Below are 22,167 nucleotides of genomic sequence, written 5' to 3' on the forward strand. Positions count from 1 at the left end.
GGGGGGGGAGGGGAAGGGAGAAGGAGAGAGAGGGAGAAAGAGGTAGAGGGAGGGAGAGAAAGTATTGGAGGGAGAAATAAGACACATGAAATTCGTTTTGGGGGGATGCTTTTAACAATACTGTTAATTAAAAGTTGTACTTCTGCATTGATTGGAAGTGTTCATACATCTGATCTTTCCACCACACAGTGTTTTGGGTCACACACACACACACACACACACACACACACACACACTTCCAGGCCGACACCCACAGATGATGTAAAGGTTTAAGGTAATACTCTTCAAGCGTTAGTTTCCCCCTGTTTTCTACAGGTTTTTGTTTTGTTGTTGTTGTTTTTTTGTTTTGTTTTGTTTTTTTACAAAACATCCAATTTCCTTAACCGAGAAAAATGATTTGGGTTTGCAATATCCTCTTAGTTCTCTGGACTATTTTATTTTTATGCGGAAAGAACACGTGGACGACGTTAAAAACCAAGCTACCAAAAAGGAGGAAAGGGAACATCAATTATGAACAAACAGCAAAATGGAACGGGCAGTAACACGTCTACCGGCATGCACCCCACAAACAACACCCCCACGATCGGGTAAGCGAGCGCAGGGCTGACAAAAAGCAAACGCTGCCTCTTTGGGCCTCAGTCCCATATCCGTCCCCATAAGGATGAGGATCAAGTGGATCTTGCGAGAGAAAAAGAGAGTCAACTGCGGGTGTGGCCACGGTGGATTCAATCTTTGTCCTCTGAGGTGACCATCCGGCATTATACATCGATCCACCGACAGGGGAAACAAGCATTTAAGAATCTACTTTTTTTTAAGCTGAAAATGTCAAGCATGTCTCCTAATTCTAGTTCAATAACGACAAAGGTCCTCAATCTGTCTCTCCCTCTCCCTTCTTCTCTGAAATCAATTAAAAAATAAAATAAAAAGAAAGTATAACCATCCGTTGGGAGGGTTTTTCAAAACACACTTGAGCGTCTGTATCATCTATAAGCACCGGACAGCCATCAGGGTCTGGACTCCACAATGTCGGCCCAATGACAAGGCAGACAGACTTGTTCTTGGGGACAGACTGACCCCACATCCTCCTTGAGGGCTCAGGAGTCTTCGTCCTCCTGCTCTGCTGTCCCCAGTGGGCTGGCCGTGCCCTCGGCTACCTCTACGCAGGGTCACAAAATGAGCGGCCGGACTTCCACACGTGACCTGCCGTCACAGCTGAGCCCCTGGAAGCATCTCTGGCCAGGAGTGTGGTCATCGGTGGGGGAACCCTCCCCAGGAGCCCCCCTGCTGACTTTCTCATTCTGTCTGATCCGCCGAAGGTCAAAGCCACTCCTGAACCAAAGAATGACCGTCGGAGAAGCCGAGCCCACGGTGGGACCTCTCTCTTGGTTCTTACTCTCCTGTCATCGTTCCAGGGGATACACAGTTCTCTTTCCTCCTTCCCCCTTAAATGAGGGAGATCGCGGCAGGACACCGTGAATGCCGACACGAGAAACTGTGGAGGTTGTTGACTCCGGTCAAGTTATTTCTCTCTATCGACATTTTAAAGGGAATTTTTTTATGGTTGGAAGATGCAAATAGCGGCCATGAAGCCAACACATTGTGCTATAAAAACAACCCACAAAAACAACTGTGCTGGTGACATGTAAATCTCAAGAGTTTTGCTTGCATGGGTGTATCAGTCCTACACGATAAGACCCTGCAGTCTACAAATATTCCTTCCCAAATTCTTTCCCCCCAAAAAATGAAGAATAGGAAATGCTTCCAAACTTATTTTATGAGGCCAGCATGACTGATTTTAGTACCAAAACCAGACAAAGACAACACACAAAAAAGAAAATGACAGGCCAGTACCCCTGATAAACATAGATGCAAAAATCCTCAACAACATATTAGCCAACTGAATTCAACAATACATGAAAAGGATCATTCAACACAACCAAATGGGATTTATTCCCCAGGGAGGCAAGGATGGTTCGACACCCACAAATCGACTGTTATCATTTATTTATTGTGACAGAACTCAGAACAGTGGTAGTCTGGGGCTGTAGGGGTGGGGTAGGGGTCACAGGAAGTAACCAGGAATCAGCATGAGGGAACTTTCTGGAATCATAGGAAACAGTCTGTATCTTTAAAGGAATGTGGGTTACACAGGTGTCGGCATCAGTCAAAACTCATTTCACTGTGCACTTGGGATCGGCACTGCACCATATCAAAGTCATTGGTCAAATATCCTATATAATAAAAGGCTAATATGCAAATCGACCAAGCAGAGAAATGACCGGTCGCTATGACACACACTGACCACCAGGGGGCAGACGCTTAACACAGGAGCTGCCCCCTGGTGGTCAGTGCGCTCCCACAGGGGGAGCGCAGCTCAGCCAGAAGCCGGGATCACAGCCTCTTCTGCCTCCGCGGTAGCACTAAGGATGTCCGACTGATGGCGGGGAGCGGGCCTAAGCTATCAGTCGGACATCCCCCGAGGGCTCCCGGACTACGAGAGGGTGCAGGCCGGGCTGAGGGACACCCCCCCCCCGCCGAGTGCATGAATTTCGTGCACCAGGCCTCTAGTTAGTTAATAAATAAGTATCTCCATTTGGATAATAAATTAAGGTCACCCTACCTAAGAGAAATAGCGAAGCTTTGAAGGGTTTAAAGGTGGGGAGAGAAGGCGTGACTGCACTTGAATTTTAGACAGATCTGCCTGGTCTCACGTGTAGCATGGATTTCACAGGGTAAGACTCAAGGCTGGGAAGTCCGATGCCAGGAGGCTTTTGCAATAATCCAGGGGACGGGTGGCCTTGAGTCACCCGTGACAGCTGCTCCAGGAATGCCGAGGAGGGCACAAGACTAAGATAAATGTGGGAGTCACCGCGGTGACATCCAGGAGGTGGCGGCTCCACATCTGGTGCTCCAGGGACAGGCTCTGGCCTCGGGGAAGACAAAGAGAGGACATGGCACCGAGTCAAAGGCACAGAGCGATCAGAGAGACCACGGTTTCACCCTCCACTTCTGTGGACGATCGATATTGGTCTTCCTATTTTTTTGTTTGAGGTTCTCTCAAATTACACAAGCTCCGCCTTTTATAAAAAAAATGTCCACGCCCAAGACTTTGAATACGTCCAACGACAATGAAATCTGAAGTCCTCAGTGTTTTGTTTTGTTTTTTTTAAGGAGTGTGTCTTGAAATTCTCAATAGAACTACTGGGAGCTATTATCTTACAGACGTCTTCTGCCCCACACCCACTACAGGACAGCCCTCCACCTGCCTGGACGAAACATCGAGTTCCACACTCCCTGCTGACTGTCACCTTGGGCCTCTGGCTGAGACTCTAAACAAAGGTGCCGATTTGGGTCTCGGTTCTGGTAACTCCGCACTCCTTTCTCTGAGAACCTGAGCCGCGAACACTGGTTCTTTTCACAGAGAGAAAGCCACCAAACAGGTCTCGCCGAATAGCGACGGGTGTGTGTCACTCCTGGTCTAGTCCGCTTTGGCCTGAATGACCTTAAAGAGAAAACACAGCTGGGCCTCTTGCAAAGGGTTTCACTCCGTAAACCAGAGAATATGTCTAGACCAGGGATGGGCAAACTTTTTGACTCGAGGGCCACAATGGGTTCTTAAACTGGACCGGAGGGCCGGAACAAAAGCATGGATGGAGTGTTTGTGTGAACTAATATAAATTCAAAGTAAACATCATTACATAAAAGGGTACGGTCTTTTTTTTTTTAGTTTTATTCATTTCAAACGGGCCGGATCCGGCCCTCGGGCCGTAGTTTGCCCACGGCTGGTCTAGACAGTGAGTTGATAAACTTTCTCGGAGAAGAGTGGATACTCCCCTTGAATAAATCACCTCTTATGTCCTGCTCATTCTTTCTGTTCTTTTATTGGGATATATGGGAAAACAAGGAGTCATTTTAAAAAACAGGGGTGACTTCTGTGTAACAGCAGACTAGGTGGAATCCTGTAAAGTAAAGCGTCAACCTTTGTTCAGCTCCAAAGTAAAACCAAAATAGTTCTTCCTTTCGATAGACACTTTCTTGACGGTATGGCCGGCCTTCACGTCTCTCGCTTCTCGCTGTGGAGTCTTCTCCATCTGCGGTGATTTCTAATTTCTACCTTTTAGAAAAATATCTTTTTATTGATTTGAGAGAGAGAGAGAGAGGAAGGGAGAGAGAGGAACATGGATATGAGAGCACTGAGCCATGCCAGCCAGGCTGTCAGGCTAACTCTCCCAAGCTCTTCCCAAACTTCAGAGTCAGGCAAGGGCCTTCTCTCACGAGAGAGGAACATGGATATGAGAGCACTGAGCCACGCCAGCCAGGCTGTCAGGCTAACTCTTTCCCAAGCCCTTCCCAAACTTCAGAGTCAGGCAAGGGCCTTCTCTCATCGCACACAAGAGCCTCGGAAAGGAGTCCGATCCTCACGTCTGTACCTGTGTCTGCAATCGCGAGCAAGCCCGCTAGAGACCGCACAGGCTAAGGGTAAAGACATATGCTGCCCGGCCGGCGTGGCTCAGTGGCTGAATGTCGACCTATGAACCAGGAGGTCAGGGTTCGATTCCCAGTCAGGGCACATGCCCAGGTTTCAGGCTCGATCCCCAATAGGAGGGGTGCGGGAGGCAGCCGATCAGTGATTCTCTCTCATCATGGATGCTTCTATCTCTCTCTCCTTCTTCCTTCCTCTCTGAAATCAATAAAAAAATATATTTTTAAAAAGATGTACATGTCCTAACCAGTGTGGCTCAGTGGCTAGAGCGTCGGCCCGTGGACTGAAGGGTCCCAGGTTCGATTCCGGTCAAGGGCATGTACCTTGGTTGCGGGCACATCCCCAGTGGGGGGTGTGCAGGAGGCAGCTGATCGATGTTTCTCTCTCATCGATGTTTCTAACTCTCTATCCCTCTCCCTTCCTCTCTGTAAAAAATCAATAAAATATATATTTTTTAAAAAGATGCATGTTACCAATTAGTAAGTTTACCAAGAGAAGCTGCAATCTTATCGCTTGTCTGGAACAACACACATGAATAAACCTGTCACTATGTGTTCGAATAACTGGGCCCTAAAAGCTACAGAAAACCACGCGGAGTTCACAGATAATAACAGTCCCCATCAGTACCCGAGAAAGTACTTAACAGACCACCAACATGAAGTTAATTTTTGAAATTACGCCTGCGTAAAGGTTAAACACGCATCACATCGCGTGTACTTCTTGCAAGAGTCCTGTAGCGTCTCCCCCCCAACACGATCTCGTCTTGGAGATTTAACAAGTCTCACCGAGGCGCAGCCTATTAAAATGCACATATCTTACCTCCCAGGAAAAATGAAAACGGATCAAATAAATAATACTGCTAATCTGGCCCCCTTGCGCTCTCCCTGCACACACACACACACACACACACACACACATATAGATAGATAAGATAAGATAAGATAGATTAGGGGATAGATAAGATAGATTAGATAGAGGATAGATAGATAGCGGATAGATAGATAGATAGATAGATAGATAGATAGATCCGTCCTTTCACCGGGGTCCCCTTTGAGATCCGTCCATATTTCCATAATCCACGCCGCTGTTTCCTCGGGGCCTCCCCAGGGTGGAGGGACCCCCCCACCTCCGGAACGGGGAGGGGGCGGGGGTGGTGTTACAACGGCCAGTAAGCCCTGCAACAATCGCAAGACAACAAAAGAACCGGGTGGGGAGGAGGCGAGCTGGTGCCATATGTTGACCAAGTTCAACACGCTCAGGTCGCAGGGGCTGTGTTTTTTTCAACTTCAAAATGTGAGGAGGGCAGCGCCTTCCCAGCTACGTATCCTCCCCAATTGCCTTCGTAAACAGCGAGGCGGTGTGACTTTCACAGGGCTCATCCCCGAACAATGTTCATGGGAATAACCGAAGGAAAGGGTCAGAGAGGGGGCATTTTCTGGGTCGTCGACTCGTCCTGGTCACCCACAAACCTCGCCCGACTCACCCCTGTTCCTAAAAAGGAACAAGAAGCAAAATGATGTCCAAGGAGCGCATTTCCTAGGACTTCCTACTGACTTTGTGCCCATTTTGAAAGACATCGGTTTTTCGTCACGTGCCATCTGACCAGGTCATTCTTGTTTCCACCCTCTATTCCTAAAAAGAAACAAGAAGTAAAATGATGTCCAAGGAGCACATTTCCTAGGACTTCCTACTGACTTTATGCCCATTTTGAAAGACGTCGGTTTTTTCGTCGCGTGCCATCTGACCAGGTCATTCTTGTTTCCACCCTCTGTTTCATCGTGAACTTCTTTTCGAAAAGACTTTAGGGCCCCCATCGTCAAGTTAATTTTTTTTTTCTCCTGACTCGGGGGAAACTGCTTCTGATTCATCGGCCCGTGTTATGTCACCTTGAAAAAAATGTATTTTTTTCCATTTTTTTTTCTCTCAAGGACTCAGAACTTTCTAGGACCAATTTGCAAATTGATGTGCCAAATATGTACCGCTCAACAGAAAGTAACTTTTTGTGAAACTGCAGTTATCTCTTTAAATCTACAGCATCTATTATCATTTGATTTCTATAGGCTACTGAGCAATGCCAGACCTTCTGGGAATGATGGGAGCATTTGCGTAGTTATTATAATTTCACTGCCATAAAAATAAATACAGACCTCGCTTCTGAGAGCTTATTAAAATAAACCCTGTTCACCCCTTCGGCAGAAAAAAATAAGGTCAATTTTTCAGGGCCTCTCACATTTTATGATCTACAATGTATGCGAGAATATTCTTTGCAATGGGAGTTGGTGACACTCCACAGCCCTGTTTCCCAGTAAAATGTCTAAAATGCAGCAAAATTTCTAAAAGATCGCTGTTTTTCCCAAATTAGTTTCCCTGTCTACAATAAAAAAAAATTTTTTAATTTAAAAGTAGTAACTATAAGGCAGGAGGCAGGTAAAAATCAGAATGTAACTACATTTTGCCTTGAGCTTCATAAGACTGCATCGACAAGAGAAACCAGTCTTGCCTCTATAAAGAAAGGTGGATAGAGAGAATATAATTATAACAATAATTGTAGATTTAATTGTAAGCACTTTCCCATATGCTTGCACTTTTGTTTTATTCTGATTCTTCTTTTGCAGACCCAAAAATGTACAAAACAGATAATATTCTGTGTCATAAAACATGGGTAAGAAATAATGGCTATCGTAGGGTGATTAAGATAGTTCACTGATACAATATTTGAGTATGAAACAAAGAATGACATCATGAGATGATTATAATCACTGCATCGACAAGAGAAACCAATCTTGCCTCTATAAAGAAAGGTGGATAGAGAGAAGAATATAATTATGACGATAATCGTAGATTTAATTGTAAGCACTTTCCCATATGCTTGCACTTTTGTTTTATTCTGATTCTTCTTTTGCAGACACAAACATGTACAAAACAGATAATATTCTGTGTCATAAAACATGGGTAAGAAATAATGGCTATCGTAGGGTGATTAAGATAGTTCACTGATACAATATTTGAGTATGAAACAAAGAATGACATCATGAGATGATTATAATTCTCATACTATCATCTCTCTTTACATAATTTTATTTCATTAAAAATTAAAACTCGATGTGCCTTAGAAATATGGTTTATAATGTCTATACTCACAAGGGTAGTGAAATGAAAATTAACCACTGCACCTCAAAAACTGGCTCAAGACACTGAATTCTTTTCATTTAGAAAAACAATAGTCAGTATAGGATGCAACAAAATTATTTTTTTTTTCTGTGTATGGGATCAACTTGGAGTTAAAAATGACAAAACCAAGTCCAAACAAGCAAAAGAAAAACAAAACACTTTTAAAAAACACATATCCACAACTGTTTAAATATTTTTGAAAGTATTAAGACTGAATAACTTATTTTCAAATACTTTAGATCTTCTTTATGAAAGAACTTAGCAAAAACCCATTCTCCAAGGCCCTTGGCCAGATTCCCATATAAAGTTTGGGCTTCTTTTATTTTTATTTTTATTGGTATCAGAGAGGAAGGGAGAGGGAGAGAGAGAAAACATCCATGATGAGAGAAAATCGTGGATCACCTGCCCCCTGCAAGCCCCACACTGGGATCGAGCCCGCAACCCAGGCCTGTGCCCTGACCGGGAATCGAACCACGACCTCCTGGTTCATAGGTCGACACTTAACCAGTGGACCACACCAACCGGGCAAGTCTGGGCTTCTTTAGTCATAAAGTCAAAGTCATGAGACGCAGCAGTATCTAAGGCAGCGGTTCTCAACCTGTGGGTCGCGACCCCTTTGGCGGTCGCACGACCCTTTCACAGGGGTCGCCTAAGACCATCCTGCATATCAGATATTTCCATGACGATTCATCACAGTAGCAACATGACAGTGATGAAGTAGCAACGAAAATAATTTTATGGTTGGGTCACCACATGAGGAACTGTATTTGAAGGGCCAGAAGGTTGAGAACCACTGAATTCTAAGGCCTCTTTCAGCTCCAACCCCCCTCGCAAAGGGCTCCAAGAACTGCTGTGAACTGGGATCCGGGCGATGAAGTTCGTCACCACTACATAGCTGCCTGCTTTAGTATTTTACTAAGAATGTGAGGGCTGACCTCACACGTATGGAGCACAAAGCAACCGTTCAGCCCGACGGAGCAATCCCATCACCAGTGGAGAGGTCACAGAGAGGGTCAGCAGAATGAAAAGGGTGTCCCTGAGAAAGGACACGGTGGCCCTGAGGGGAAACCCAAGTTCGGGGTCTTCGGATCCCCTAGAATTCTCGGGGTTTTCAAGATGGAACACACACACACGCACCCCACAGAGACCTGGACAGGAGGTCAGTGGACAAGAGAGAACTGAGAAGACAAAGAGAAGAACCGCCGGCCGGTGTGGCTCAGGGGTTGAGCATCGACCTAGGAACCAGGAGGTCAGGGTTCGATTCCTGGTCAGGGCACATGCCCGGGGTGCAGGCTCCATCCCCAGTGGGGGGCGTGCAGGAGGCAGCCGATCCATGATTCTCTCTCATCATTGCCATTTCTATCTCTCTCTCCCTCTCCCTTCCTCTCTGAAATCAATGAAAACATATTTTAAAAAAGAGAGAACATCATTTCCAAATGGCAAAATGAGTCAGGAAGGCTCTCAGATGACCGCCCATGACTTGGGGACAAACCCAATTTAACTTTCTATGTCCAACCATGTTCTCACTGTAAGGACCTTTTTTCACAGACGTGAAATATTGACAAATCTGTTATTTCTCCAAAGGGCTAAACCCAAGTTAAGAGCGCACACCCTCTTGTTTTGTGAAAGAACAGCCACGGATTGTTCTAGACTGGTTAACAGTCTGCACGCCCAGGTGCCTGCATTTTCAGTGCAATTTCCTGGTCTTAGATGCTGGTCTCAGAGCCACGTGCCTATAATGGTTTCTTTTGTTGTTAAAACTCACGGAGGACATTTTTCCATTGGTTTTTAGAGAGAGTAGAAGAGAGAGGGAGAGACAGAGAGAGAAACATCCATGTGAGAGAGACCCATCAATTGGTTGACTCCAGCACATGCCCTGACTGGAGCCAGGGATAGAGCCCGCAACCCAGGTCCGTGCCATAGACCGGAATCGAACCCGGGACCCTTCAGTCTACGGACCGATGCTCTGTCCACTGAGCCAAAGCGGCTAGCGCTATAATCATTTCTGAAGGAACTGCTTCAAACAGGGACGTGTGTCAGCGTTCATGTCTGTCGATGATGAGAACTATGAAAATCACATCTGTGAATGTCACTTACGGTTACATGGGCAGTATTACACTTTTATCATTTTAACAGCGACGAGGACTGTTTTAGCCCATTTCTGGGCAGATAACAAAAAGGAACCTGCTCCTCATTTTCCGTAAAAAGGGCTCATTTCTATCAAAGTGTAAATTTCTATTTTTAACCACATATTATACCACTCATTTCAGAATGATCAATCTATACTGTAAATTTTAAAAGGTTGTTCTATTTACACACATCACGTTGTCAAATTAATTCATCAGTTTGTTCACACACAACACGTAAGGAATTACTGAAGACCATGATTTGAAATACAAACGGAGGAAATGCATTCTGAAGTATCTCGTTTCCTTTTAAGAAAACAAAGCTATAAAAGAGAATTCCTTAACAGTAAGAAAATACTTTTCTTCCCACTGATGTAGAGAGAGAAAGGAAAGGAGAGGGAGAGAGAGAGAAACATTCATCGGCAACCCTTAGGTCCACAGGACGATGCTCAACCAATTGAGCCACACGGGCCAGGACGAGAAAATACTGGCAATTCCATTCACAGACGTAAGTGATTCGGCTATTACTGTGACCCATGTGAGAGGGAAACATCCATGCTCTGCCTCCTGCACACCCTCCACGGGATGGAGCCCACCACCCGGACATGTGCCCTGACCGGGAATTCCACCGGCAACCCTCAGATGCTCAACCAACTGAGCCACACGGGCCAGGACAAGAAAATACTGACAATCCCATTCACAGACGTAAGTGATTCGGCTATTACTGTGACAGGAGCGAACCGATCCCTTGTTGATAGCAGCCACTACTCACTTCTACGTAGACAGACATAGTAGGAGGGTGTTCAACAGAGTATGGTGTCATTTTTCTGATGGGGAAATTTGTAAGTGGTTCGAAATATCGTTCCCAAACCTAGATTTTTAGAGAGTGTAAAACTGTGGTAACATGGAATATTCCGGTCCTATTTGCCTCACTCTCAGGGCTTCTTCCTCACCCACCTCCGGGTAACTTTACAAGACGTTCCCCATCCATCCTGCCCTCATGGCCTTTGCTCTGAGTTCATCCGAGAAATCCTGAGAGCAACGCACGGGTCCTAGCGGCGGCCAAGACCGAGATCAGAATCACAGTCCTCGGATTTTAAATGTTTTTTTAAAAAAAGGGCAGGATTCCTACCTGGTCTCCGAAGTCCTCCGGGAATTTCCACAAAACCACGGGATCTGTAAGGAATTAGCACATGGCATTAAACAGAGGCAAACACACACACACACACACACACACACACACACACACACAACACAGCCACGGTTATCAAAATCCTCTGAACAGGTCAAAGCGCCTTTTTAAAAATGCCCAGCCCAGCCCTGAATGGCAGCGCTGTGGTATTTCCCCCCGACCGTCCGACCGTCCGACCGTCCGACCGCAGGAAAGCACTGGCAAGTCCTGTCAGGGTTGGAGGTTGCTGTCAGTCACGGGTGACGGGAAGAGAATTTAAACAGAAATGTGGTTCCCGGTACAATGTGCTGATCTAAAGCTCATACAAAGGGAGTGAGGTTATTTTTTTCTTCCAACCCATGACTGCTCAATGCTACACCGAACCATTTGAGCACCGCATGTTGAGTAGACAACCCACCGCCTACATCTGAAGACGGTGGGACTGAGAAATAAGGCCAGATACATAAATGGAGGATTTGGAATGATGGCATGAGGCAGCTCAAGTTCTCCTCCTACATTCACGAGTAACCAAATACGTAACTTTTCGTTTTTGTAAATAATGGCCTAAACCCATATAGACTTGCTCTGAACAATACTTAGACATTTGTATGTGAAGAAACCTGGGAAAAGATATTAATTGCTCATAGATTCAAATCAACAACGTTCTCATTCTAGATCTAAAATCATTCTTATTTGCCCGGCCGGCGTGGCTCAGGGGTTGAGCGTCCACCTAGGTACCAGGTGGTCACGGTTCGATTCCAGGTCAGGGCACAGGCCCGGGTTGTGGGCTCGATCCCCAGTGTGGGGTGTGCAGGAGGCAGCCGATCCATGAACCTCTCTCATCATTGAGGTTTCTCTCTCTCTCTCCCTCTCTCTTCCTCTCCGAAATCAATAAGAATATATTAAAAATAAATAAAATAATTCTCCTTTGAGTTTGACTTACAGCTACAAAACCCTTAAGGAAGTGAAATTAGTATTTTAAGATGTGTTACTTTAGATCCAGCTGCAAAATGGCAGAGGCGAGAGCCTACCGACTACTTTACATAAATGCACACATTCAGAACAGAACAGCAGGCAATTTGGGAAACTTTGTCCGTTAGTTTCACCTCTTGAAACGTATACAAGCAAGGGGTGCAAATGCATCTAGTATCATGGCCACTCTGTGACCGTCTTCCCCGGGAACAATCATTCAGAGAATCAAACCACTCCGACTGTCAAATTATCTTGGTCCTTCGGACATTCAAACCATAAAAGCAATTTAACCGAGAACTCCGGCCTTTCTAGATGTTTCCTCCCAGAATGATCTCACATAAGCTTCCCGCCCCAGAACAACGCAGGCTCTTTTTGCTCAGAGGTAACTGAATCCCAGCTCAGGTAATGACCATGGAACGTCCAAGAACTTTAAACCCTTAATTCGTAGCAGGTTAATGTATCACTTGGCTTCTTCCGGGCCCTTTCAAGCAAAGACCTATTATCATAAAATGAAAACCTTCATCAATCGCCTGATCGAGTAATTCCGAGCCGATCGCGTGAGTCCAAACTTAACCCAACGGGGCTAATGGGTGCGAATTGAATTGAAAACACCTTGACAGAGAAAGCAATTTCTTTTCTTCGCACTCCTCTGAAGCTGTGGGTGACCGCGGTAATCGAACCATCAACAGTGAGGGGCCATCTGTCCCAGGGGCCATTCATGAGAGTTCGTTTTTTTGTGTTGTGTTTTTTTTTTTAATTTTAAATTAACAACAACAACAAAAGAGAAAGCCACGCTGAACCACAGATGTTCAATCTTGATTAATCTAAGACAAGAAACTTACAACTGAGAATCAATGTTTTGACGTTTTTCAGATACCAATCATTAAAAGCCAACACAAAAGTTTTTTACAAGTACACGGGGGGCGGGGAGGTGGGTGGAGAGGGGGAGTGAATGGGTTGCTTATAGAAAGATGGTCTTTCAAAGGAAATACTTTTTGGTCACCTGAGCTGTTCATCATAGCCTAAAGCAGCGGTTCTCAACCTGTGGGTCGCGACCCCTTTGGCGGTCGAACGACCCTTTCACAGGGGTCGCCTAAGACCATCCTGCAGATCAGATATTTCCATGACGATTCATAACAGTAGCAACATTACAGTAATGAAGTAGCAACAAAAATAATTTTATGGTTGGGTCACAACATGAGGAACTGTATTTGAAGGGCCAGAAGGTTGAGAACCACTGTCCTAAAGCAATAGCTTTTCTTATGATTCCTTTTAGGAGAACAGACAAGAGGCTATGCTGTAAATGAGCTCTCAGAGCCCTGGCTGGTTTGGCTCAGTGGATAGAGTTCGGATTGTGGACTGAAGGGTCCCTGGTTCGATTCCCGGTCAAGGGCACGTGCCCGGGTTGCAGGCTCGATCCCCAGCAGGGCACGCGCAGGAGGCAGCCGATCCACGATTCTCTCTCATCACTGACGTTTTTCTCTCTCTCTCTCCCTCTCCCTTCCTCTCTGAAATCAACAAAAATACATTTTTCAAAAATTAGCTCTCGGATTAGCATTGGAGACTGTCAATTGTGTATATTCTTTCTGCAAGTATACGATGAAATACTAAGGACTGCGTTTATATTCACAGCACCCATTGCACGTAAGCTTTCAACGGAAAAAAACATTTACAAATGAAAATTGTGATTTTCATCGAGCATTCCCTTTTAATGCGTCAATTTGTTAAGCGTTGTCACTAATAAACACAAGACAGGGGTTGGCAAGAGTAAGTGTACAGTTGTTCATATGGCAAATAACACAAGAATCACTGCATAATCACACATGAATAAACTGTGTTTCTCGTCCTCATGACTGTAAATCAATTTATGCCCAGCCCTGTAGTTAGTATGAAACACTTGGAAACCAGTATTCTTGTTTTGGGGGGGAGGGTTTTTTGTTGTTGTTTTATAATGTCTTTTAAAAATATATATATTTTTATTGATTTCAGAGAGGAAGGAAAGAGAGAGAAAGATGGAAACATCCATGATGAGAGAGAATCATTGATTGGCTGCCTCCTGCATACCTCCTCCCGCACCCCCGGGGATGGAGCCTGCAACCCCGGCATGTGCCCTTGACCGGAATAGAAGCTGGGACCCTTCAGTCCGCAGGCCTACGCTCTAGCCACTGAGCCAAACTGGCCAGGGCACAAACTAGTATTTTTGAACACACGTCTTAGCTTCCTGTTTCTTCCGGAACGTGTCTAAACCTGGACACAGTGAACACAGCCAACGCGTAATCATGATCAAACTGTGTTGCCCTTATTGTCAACTGTTATCCTGCAGGTACTCCTCCCCAAAACCACACATTTCACAGCAAAGCGACCACTCTGAGACACGGCTAGCCCTCTGGAGCAACTAGAACAAAATAAAAAGAGAGAACACACCATTTTTCTAACGAAGGAAATTAACCTTACCATGGACTGTCATGATTAAACAGAAACGACCGCTTCCGTGGATATAAAAGAACAACAGTGACCAAGACCTTGAAAAAAATTCCCCGAATACAACAACTCCCTCTTCTAAACACCACATCCAAAAGAAACTCAACGATCAACAGATATTTAAATTCGCAGACCCCGGGGACTTCCCGTGTCCCCGTGGCTGAAGGCACCCCCGCCCTCACGCCATCGGTTCTGTCCCAACCAATGCTTTCTGCACACATTCGTCCGTTACTTCCAATCCTCGGCGAGGTTAAACTTTTACCAGAGTTCAATGTGAAAGGGCTGCTTCAGGTTAACGCACGTTCCGTTTAAACGCTAAAGGCACCGGTCCTCCGTGGCATGTCTGCCACCGGACCAAGACGAAACGGTTTCTGAAATGACTAATTTCTGGACGCTTCCCCGGCTGCAGAACACGCTCAGATGCACCAGACTGATAGCTCGGCGCTGTATTTCCAGATTCGACCGATAAGGGAGGAGGAAGTGAAAGAGGAAAGGGCCCTATCTGATCTTCACCGGTTCTGCCAACTCAGTGACAGAGCCTGTGGTTCATCGTCAACGTCCTTCTTTAAAAAAAAAAAAAAAAATTTTTAAAGAAAGCACCCCTTGCTTGTGATGATAAAAATCTACAGCCTTTCAGTGCTCTTGGCAAGAAAGCTTTTGAACACGTTTTTATTAAAATCCGAAATACGGGTGTTGGAGATACAGCACCGCCTTTTCTTCACTTGGTTTATTTTGAATATATTTCTATTGATGTCAGAGAGGAGGGGAGAGGGAGAGGGAGAGGTGGAAACATCCATGAGGACAGAGAATCATGGATGGGCTGCCTCCTGCATGCCCCCTACTGGGGATCGAGCCCGCAACCGGGGCCTGCACCCTGACGGGGAATCAGGCACCCCACCCCCCAGGTAAAGGGAAGGGGGAGGGGTGCGATCATTCACCCGAAAAACCCAGAAGTCACCTTGGACGCCAGCAGCAAAAATAAAGGACAGGTGACCCACAGGCATACCTACCGAGACAAGTTATAATCAAACTGTTAAAAAAAATACAGGGTGTCCCAAAAAAGAACGTATACACACTTTAACAGCGGGGAGCTCCATTTTGAAAATGCAATGCCTGCTAATACACAACGCCTTTATAATTATTCACAGCGTGTGTGTACATTTTTGGGGGACGCCCTACATAAAGTCCGCAGCATCCTTATCGAAGTAAGAACCAACAGATACTGAGTGTTGACATGAGATTTTTAAATATGTATTTTTTTTATTTCAGAGAGGAAGGGAGAGGGAGAGAGATATAGAAACACCGATGATGAGAGAGAATCATAGACCGGCTGCCTCCTGCACACCCCCCACTGGGGATCGAGCCTGCAACCCGGGCATGTGCCCTTGATCGGGAGTCGAACCGTGACCTCCTGGTTCCTAGGTCGATGCTCAACCACTGAGCCACACCGGCCGGGCTGAAATGGGGTTAGGCTTTCACACCTGCAGGCGAGGCAGCTCTACGAAGGAGGATGTGCTGACCGAAGCCACATATAAAGTCCAGCTGGACTCCAAGATTTTCTACATGAAACAAAGGCAGCGCCTCTCACAGACACGGTTCTAAGGAGCCACGTTCGCTGTGGCCCCTGGCTGGCAGGTGGGAGAACGGGAGAGTTTGGTTCAGGTCAGCGACCCGCGGATAAAGGGAACCCTTCCGGCCCGGGTGACCCTAATCCATCCAGTGTGTGCGGATGGACAGGGAGCCAGAGAGAGTTCTCGAATGAGCGCACCGCCAAACGCAAACCCTGGTGACCACATTTCACTCACAGGTGTTGGTTTTTTTTTCCACGTGGGGCGATATGCAAAGTGTCCTAAACCACTTCATTGCAACGTGTGATTCACCAAAGCCCTACTTTCTAAATGTCAGGGTTCCCCTGGGTTTGGGGCTGTGTGGGTGGGTGCACACGGGTTTCAAGGCGGCCTCCAAAAGAACATACATCTACCCCTAGCCGGTGTGGCCCAGTGGATAGAGCGTCGTCGGCCCGTGGACTGAAGGGTCCTGGGTTCGATTTCGGTCAAGGGCATGCACCTCGGTTGCAGGTTCCCCGGCCCTGGTCCGGGCGCGTGCAGGAGGCAACCAATCGGTGTGTCTCTCTCACATCGATGTTTCTCTCTGTCTCTCACTCTCCCTTCCACTCGCTCTAAAAATCAATGGAAAAAATATCCTCGGGTGAGGATGATCAACAACAACAACGACATACATATACAGTGCAGGTCGCGGTGAGTCTGTGGTTCAGAGGAAAGACGCGGGTCCTGAATGGGAAAGGCTGAGCGGAGGGCGTCCCGACCCAGCCCAGCCCGAGACCCACACGGTCCCACACGTCGAACGTCCCTGCTACAGTCACAGCGACTCACACCCCAGCTCTCTGAAGTGACGGATCGGCGCTCACATGCCCCGTGGCTGGGCACGGAGCCTCATCCGATCACCTGGATCCACCCGGGACTCACTCCCCACGTGGGCCAGGCCGCGCTGAGCTCTTCCTTCCAGACGCAAAGGAGGAAGCGGGGTGGGCCCCTCAGGAGCTTCCCTGAAGCAGGACCAACAGACACTCAGACACCGTCTCCGTCTGCATGTCCCACCCGCACATTCCCGTCGAGACACAGTGAGTGCCAAGTACGGGCGCGCCCCGGGCCAACGGGACCCCTACAGGCGAGACGCATCCCAGGCGAAGTGGGCTCGGAAACGCCTTTGTGCACGGGGCGTGGGGACGCGGGCTGGGTCAGGATCCGCTGGCCTCGGCTTCTGATATCAGAAGAGAGACAGAGGGACCAGCTGGTGTGGCTCAGTGGTTGAGCGTCGACCTAGGAACCAGGAGATCACAGTTCGATTCCCGGTCAGGGCACATGCCCGGGTTGCGGGCTCCATCCCCAGTGTGGGGTGTGCAGGAGGCAGCCGATCCATAATTATTCTTCCTCATCATTGCTGTCTGTCTGTCTGTCTCTCTCTCTCTCCCTCTCCCTCTCCCTTCCTCTCTGAAATCAATAAAAACATTTAAAAAAATAATAAATAATAATAAATAGGGGGAGAGATCAACCAAAGGACTTATATGCAAGCATATAGGCCTAACCAATGGACACGGACAACAGGGGGGTGAGGACATGAGTGGGGGTGATAGGGGGTCACTTGGGGATAAGGACACATATGTAATAACTTAATCAATTAAAAATAAATAATAATAAATACATGTACCCCATGCAGCTTGTTCTCACAGATTTCCTCCCATGATCACAGAGCAGCCAGCCGTGAGCTCATGCGAGGTGAGGAGAGGCCACGGGCCACGTGATTAAAACAACAGATCAGATCTGCTTGCCAAGCAACCCAGACGCAGGAGCCGGGCCTCGGGGCACGTTTCCTGGCTTCTCTGTGCTGCTCTGGCTTCCCCACGTGCCAGACGGGAGACGGGCGGCTCCTATCTCCTCCACGATCCGTCCAGGAAAGAAACACCGGCTTCGGAGAAGCCATCGCCAAAACACCGAGGAGGAAGCTGGCAGGCACTCGGGCCAGGGCCGCGGCGCTCTGTGCAACCCTTTCCCCCAAGTCCCACGCAATGTCTCTGACACGACACGCGCGTCCAAATGCGGATCGGAGGAAGGTGACCGAGTTCTACGTCAACGACCAAGACCGTGACAGATCACTAACCAAAACCTGATTAACAATCACGTGTCTCCAAAGCGGTTTCCGACCTGAAACCTGCTGGGGATGCACGAAAGGATTTAAAACGTCCCCATGAAGAAGTGGGCGAGGGAAGCCTGCCCAGTATCTTACCGTAACGTCCCCAACTTCGCCAACACCCACCTGACCCCCGGCGTCCTATGTTCTACTGGATCCCGTGGTCATCATTAATACAAACTGCTATTCCCAGACATGCAAAGAGCATTTTGATTGATTTTTCCAACTTTGATTCCTTGCCAGGTGCTTAGGAAATCGTCTTCTCACTCCCCCCTCCACCCCAACACCCACCACTGACTATTTTAGGGATGGTTGGGCCCCAGGGCAGCATGGGTCCCTGGGATCCGAGGTGCTGGGGGATTCCGGGAAAGAAACTTCCTGGCCGGATCTCCCGTGACCTACTTTTACGCTTCCTCTTCTGTGAAACGACCAGCAAGCTTCCTTATTATCCAAACTGATTTTGAATCCGGGCCCTAAAGCATCCTGATTCACACAGGTGGTTTTTCAGGTAAATTCCTACATAAGTAGGGCCTTCGGGTGCCTTTAATGTCCAGAGGAGGGGAACATCCGGTCCTCGGGCCGTATCTGCCCCGGGAAAACATTTGGTCTGGCCCTGCCCAGGCCTCAGGGGTGAGTTCATTAAACCTCTGACCGCCTTAGCTGGTTTGGCTCAGTGGATAGAGCGTCGGCCTGCGGACTGAAGGGTCCCGGGTTCGATTCCGGTCAAGGGCACATGCCCGGGTTGTGGGCTCCATCCCCAGTGGGGGGCGTGCAGGAGGCAGCCGATCCGTGATTCTCTCTCATCATTGATGTTTCCATCTCTCTCTCCCTCTCCCTTCCTCTCTGACATCAATAAAAACCTATTTAAAAAAATACAAATGACGATGTTTCTAAAAAGCAGCAGTTTCCACAGCAACAGCCAAAGGGCAAGAAGAGAAGACCAAAGTGGGAAAAAGCAACTGGACAGACCAGTTCCTAAAAGATGGGCGAGGGCAGAGGGAGTGAGGACGGAGTTGGCCACTCGCAAGTCTCCAGGGAAAGGTCACGGCCCGCCTGCCCAGGCACGGAGCGCTCCCCGCGGGCCACCGGGTCCTTTCATCGCGATGACTTTAGCCTGCATGCACTCATGACTATAAGAGGCTGTCTTCCATCAACAATAGGTTATAAGAGGCTGCCCTCCCTCTCAACATTGAGGTTTCAAACTATGTTTAAAAAAACTACTCCTAGTTTTGCATTTCTGATGTTTGCACAGAAATTAAAATGTACAAACCATGGCAGAAAGAGCGCTGCCATGGTCCCAGCCGGCCAGCGTGCAGCAGCCGGGGCCGGCGGAGCCGGACCGTGTGTGTGACTTCAACTTCCTGCCCGACGTCAGCCACGCCCCTGTCGCCACAGCCGGGGTGGGCACCTCTATTTTAAGGTGTGCAGCTCCAAATTGCTTAAGAGCATAGAATTGCTTTTTTAAAAATAAAGGCATATAATTGCTTAAAAAAAAAAAAAGGCATATAATTGCTGGCCAGTTTCTGATGCTGAGAGTGTCGGCTGCCTTTGCACCAAGAATAGAGGCCTCATCTCCCCAGACCCACACCTAAGCATCAGGTGTTGAGGGTCCGAGCGCACCGCCAGGGAAATCACACCGGCCACACCCGTGAAAACATCACACAGGACACGCTGACAAGGAAAGAATCAGGAAGATAACCCTCATTCTCTCTCTCTCTCTCTCTCTCTCTCTCTCTCACACACCAGGCACATCCCCAGAAGGGGGTGTGCAGGAGGCAGCTGATCGATGTCTCTCTCTCATCAATATTTCTGACTCTCTATCCCTCTCTCTCCTTCTCTGTAAAAAATCAATAAAATATATTTTTTCAAAAAGAATCAATTGGTCAGAAGTGTGGGTGGCCCACGTACCCCCAAACTGTAGTTAGGGCAGTCTTGTTAGGAATGGTGCCCTTAATCTGTGGGTGCTGTCTATACTAGCTTGGGTGGTTAGTGCCACAATTGCATTACAGGAAACCATCCTGGATTATAAGGCTGGGCCTAAAAGTGCAATCACAAGTGTCCTTATAAGAGGGAAGCAGAGGGATATTGACCCAGAGAAGGCAAGGGGACCACTAAAGCAAGGTGCTGCCCTATTGGCTTTGAGATGGAAGAAGAGGCCATGAGCCAGAACATGTGAGAGATGCAGCTATAGAAGCCGGAAGACAAGGACACAGATTCTCCTTGGAGCTTCCGGAGGGAGGCTGACCCTGGGGACACCCTGATTTGGGCTCAGTGAAACTAATTTTGGGCTTCTGACCTCCAGAACGTGCTGTCTTAATCCATCAAGTGGTGGTCATTTGTTACAGCAACCTTAGGAAACACACACAGGCCTCCGAGCTGACCATCTGAAAACCTATCCGTCTGGCTGACAGTCCACTCGGGAGGCTATCTGTCCAGGAGTCAGGCGGCGCCTGGGGCTGGCCAGGGCCTTGCTCTGAGCTGTAGTTGTAGAGGCCAGAGAAGGGTCGGGGGGCTGGCTGGTTACACCACGGAAAGGCTTCACCTGGCCAGGCTGTCTGGGTGTTATTCTCTCCTCTTCCAGCTCAGTCGATGCTCTCAGGGTGGGGCATCCGAGGGCTCAAGCAGCGTTGGACTTGAACTCAGTTCTACACAGACGTAAAGGCTGCTAGCCTGTCACACCCCTTAGACCTGTCTCCATTGGAAATTCCAGGAGAGCCCCCAGCCCCCAAGACAGGGGCAGGAAACTGGGAGTACAGAGTGAATTCAGAGACAGAGTTGCTGTGTTTGGGGGGCACCCTGCACCCCCCAAATGTGTTCAGCCATCCTTAACGCCTTCCCACACTCTCCACCCGCAAGACGTTCCCTTCCCAGCTCCACGTGCTGAAATCTCATTCTTCCTCGAAAGTCCATCTTCTCTGGGATGTATTTTCTGATCGCTCCACCCAGTGGTCACGGAACCTAAGTGCCCTAGACACAAGGGACCTAAACCTGCCCCGGGCCTTGTGTCAGGAGCCTGAAATCTCCAAGGACAGGGGCCACCCCTTCGGTGTTCCAGCACAGCCCCTCTCCCCGGGACACAGGTGGCTCCTTCCAATGCGTCATTGTCACTCATTCAGTGCATTCCTCCACTGAGTCACTGGTCAGACTGCTCCTGTGCCCAGGGGCAGTGGAATGAGCCAGCCTGGGTGGGGGGGGGGGGGGGGGGGGGGGTGCAGGAGGCAGCCCATCCATGATTCTCTCTCATCACTGATGTTTCTCTCTCTATTTCTCCCTCTCCCTTCCTCTCTGAAATCAATAAAAAATATATTTTTAAATATAAAATTTGAATATATCTTTTAAATATAAATTTTTTAAATATATATTTTTTTAATGCATCATCTTTATTGTATAGAATCTAAACGAAAGCCGCATGGCCCTACCCATCCCCACAGAGCCGGCCTCGCAATATTATGAACCACCTGGCTCCGCCCGCCCCTGCCAGGCCACCATCAGCCACGGATCACGCTCCCTCAGTGACATGCTCTTTATTGTATAGAATCTAAACGAAAGCCGCATGGCCCTACCCATCCCCACAGAGCCGGCCTCGCAATATTATGAACCACCTGGCTCCGCCCGCCCCTGCCAGGCCACCATCAGCCACGGATCACGCTCCCTCAGTGACATGCGTGGCCCCTACTTTTCTTGACACGTAATTACTCGACTTGGGCACGTTCGAAGCAGCAGACCACACACACGGACGGCAAGGCCAGCACCACCAGCCTCGCTTTCCGTCCATTATCTCAGGGGGAAGGACACACCTGCTTACTGGTTCCACTTTCCCACCAGGAGCTGGACAGGGGGGTGGGGGGGTGCTGCCTCGCTCAGACATCCCCTTCTACCAACTTCTCAGACACGCCACCGACTCATGGGCTTCGGTTCAAAAACTGAATTGCAATCTAGGCAGACACTTTTTTTTTTTTTCAAAACAGGGTCCTGTTTTCACCTCTTTCTGCCAGAAGATAAGAGATGCGCGTCTGATACCACAGTGGCCACGTGACCAAAGTGCTCAGATATAT

General features: G+C 47.9%; 1 protein-coding gene across 1 annotated transcript in view; it reads right to left on the minus strand.

Annotated features, from left to right (window-relative positions):
- The window catches only part of DENND1B (DENN/MADD domain containing 1B), a 97,385-nt gene that overhangs the window by 68,495 nt on the left and 6,723 nt on the right, over window positions 1–22,167 (minus strand). Inside the window, exon 3 of the mRNA XM_014532352.1 lies at window positions 10,913–10,956. Within this exon, the coding sequence (XP_014387838.1) occupies window positions 10,913–10,956 (44 nt within the window). The remainder of the gene's footprint in view (window positions 1–10,912; window positions 10,957–22,167) is intronic.

The sequence above is a fragment of the Myotis brandtii genome, unplaced genomic scaffold (assembly GCF_000412655.1).
Source record: "Myotis brandtii unplaced genomic scaffold, ASM41265v1 scaffold888, whole genome shotgun sequence".
Classification (NCBI taxonomy): domain Eukaryota; kingdom Metazoa; phylum Chordata; class Mammalia; order Chiroptera; family Vespertilionidae; genus Myotis; species Myotis brandtii.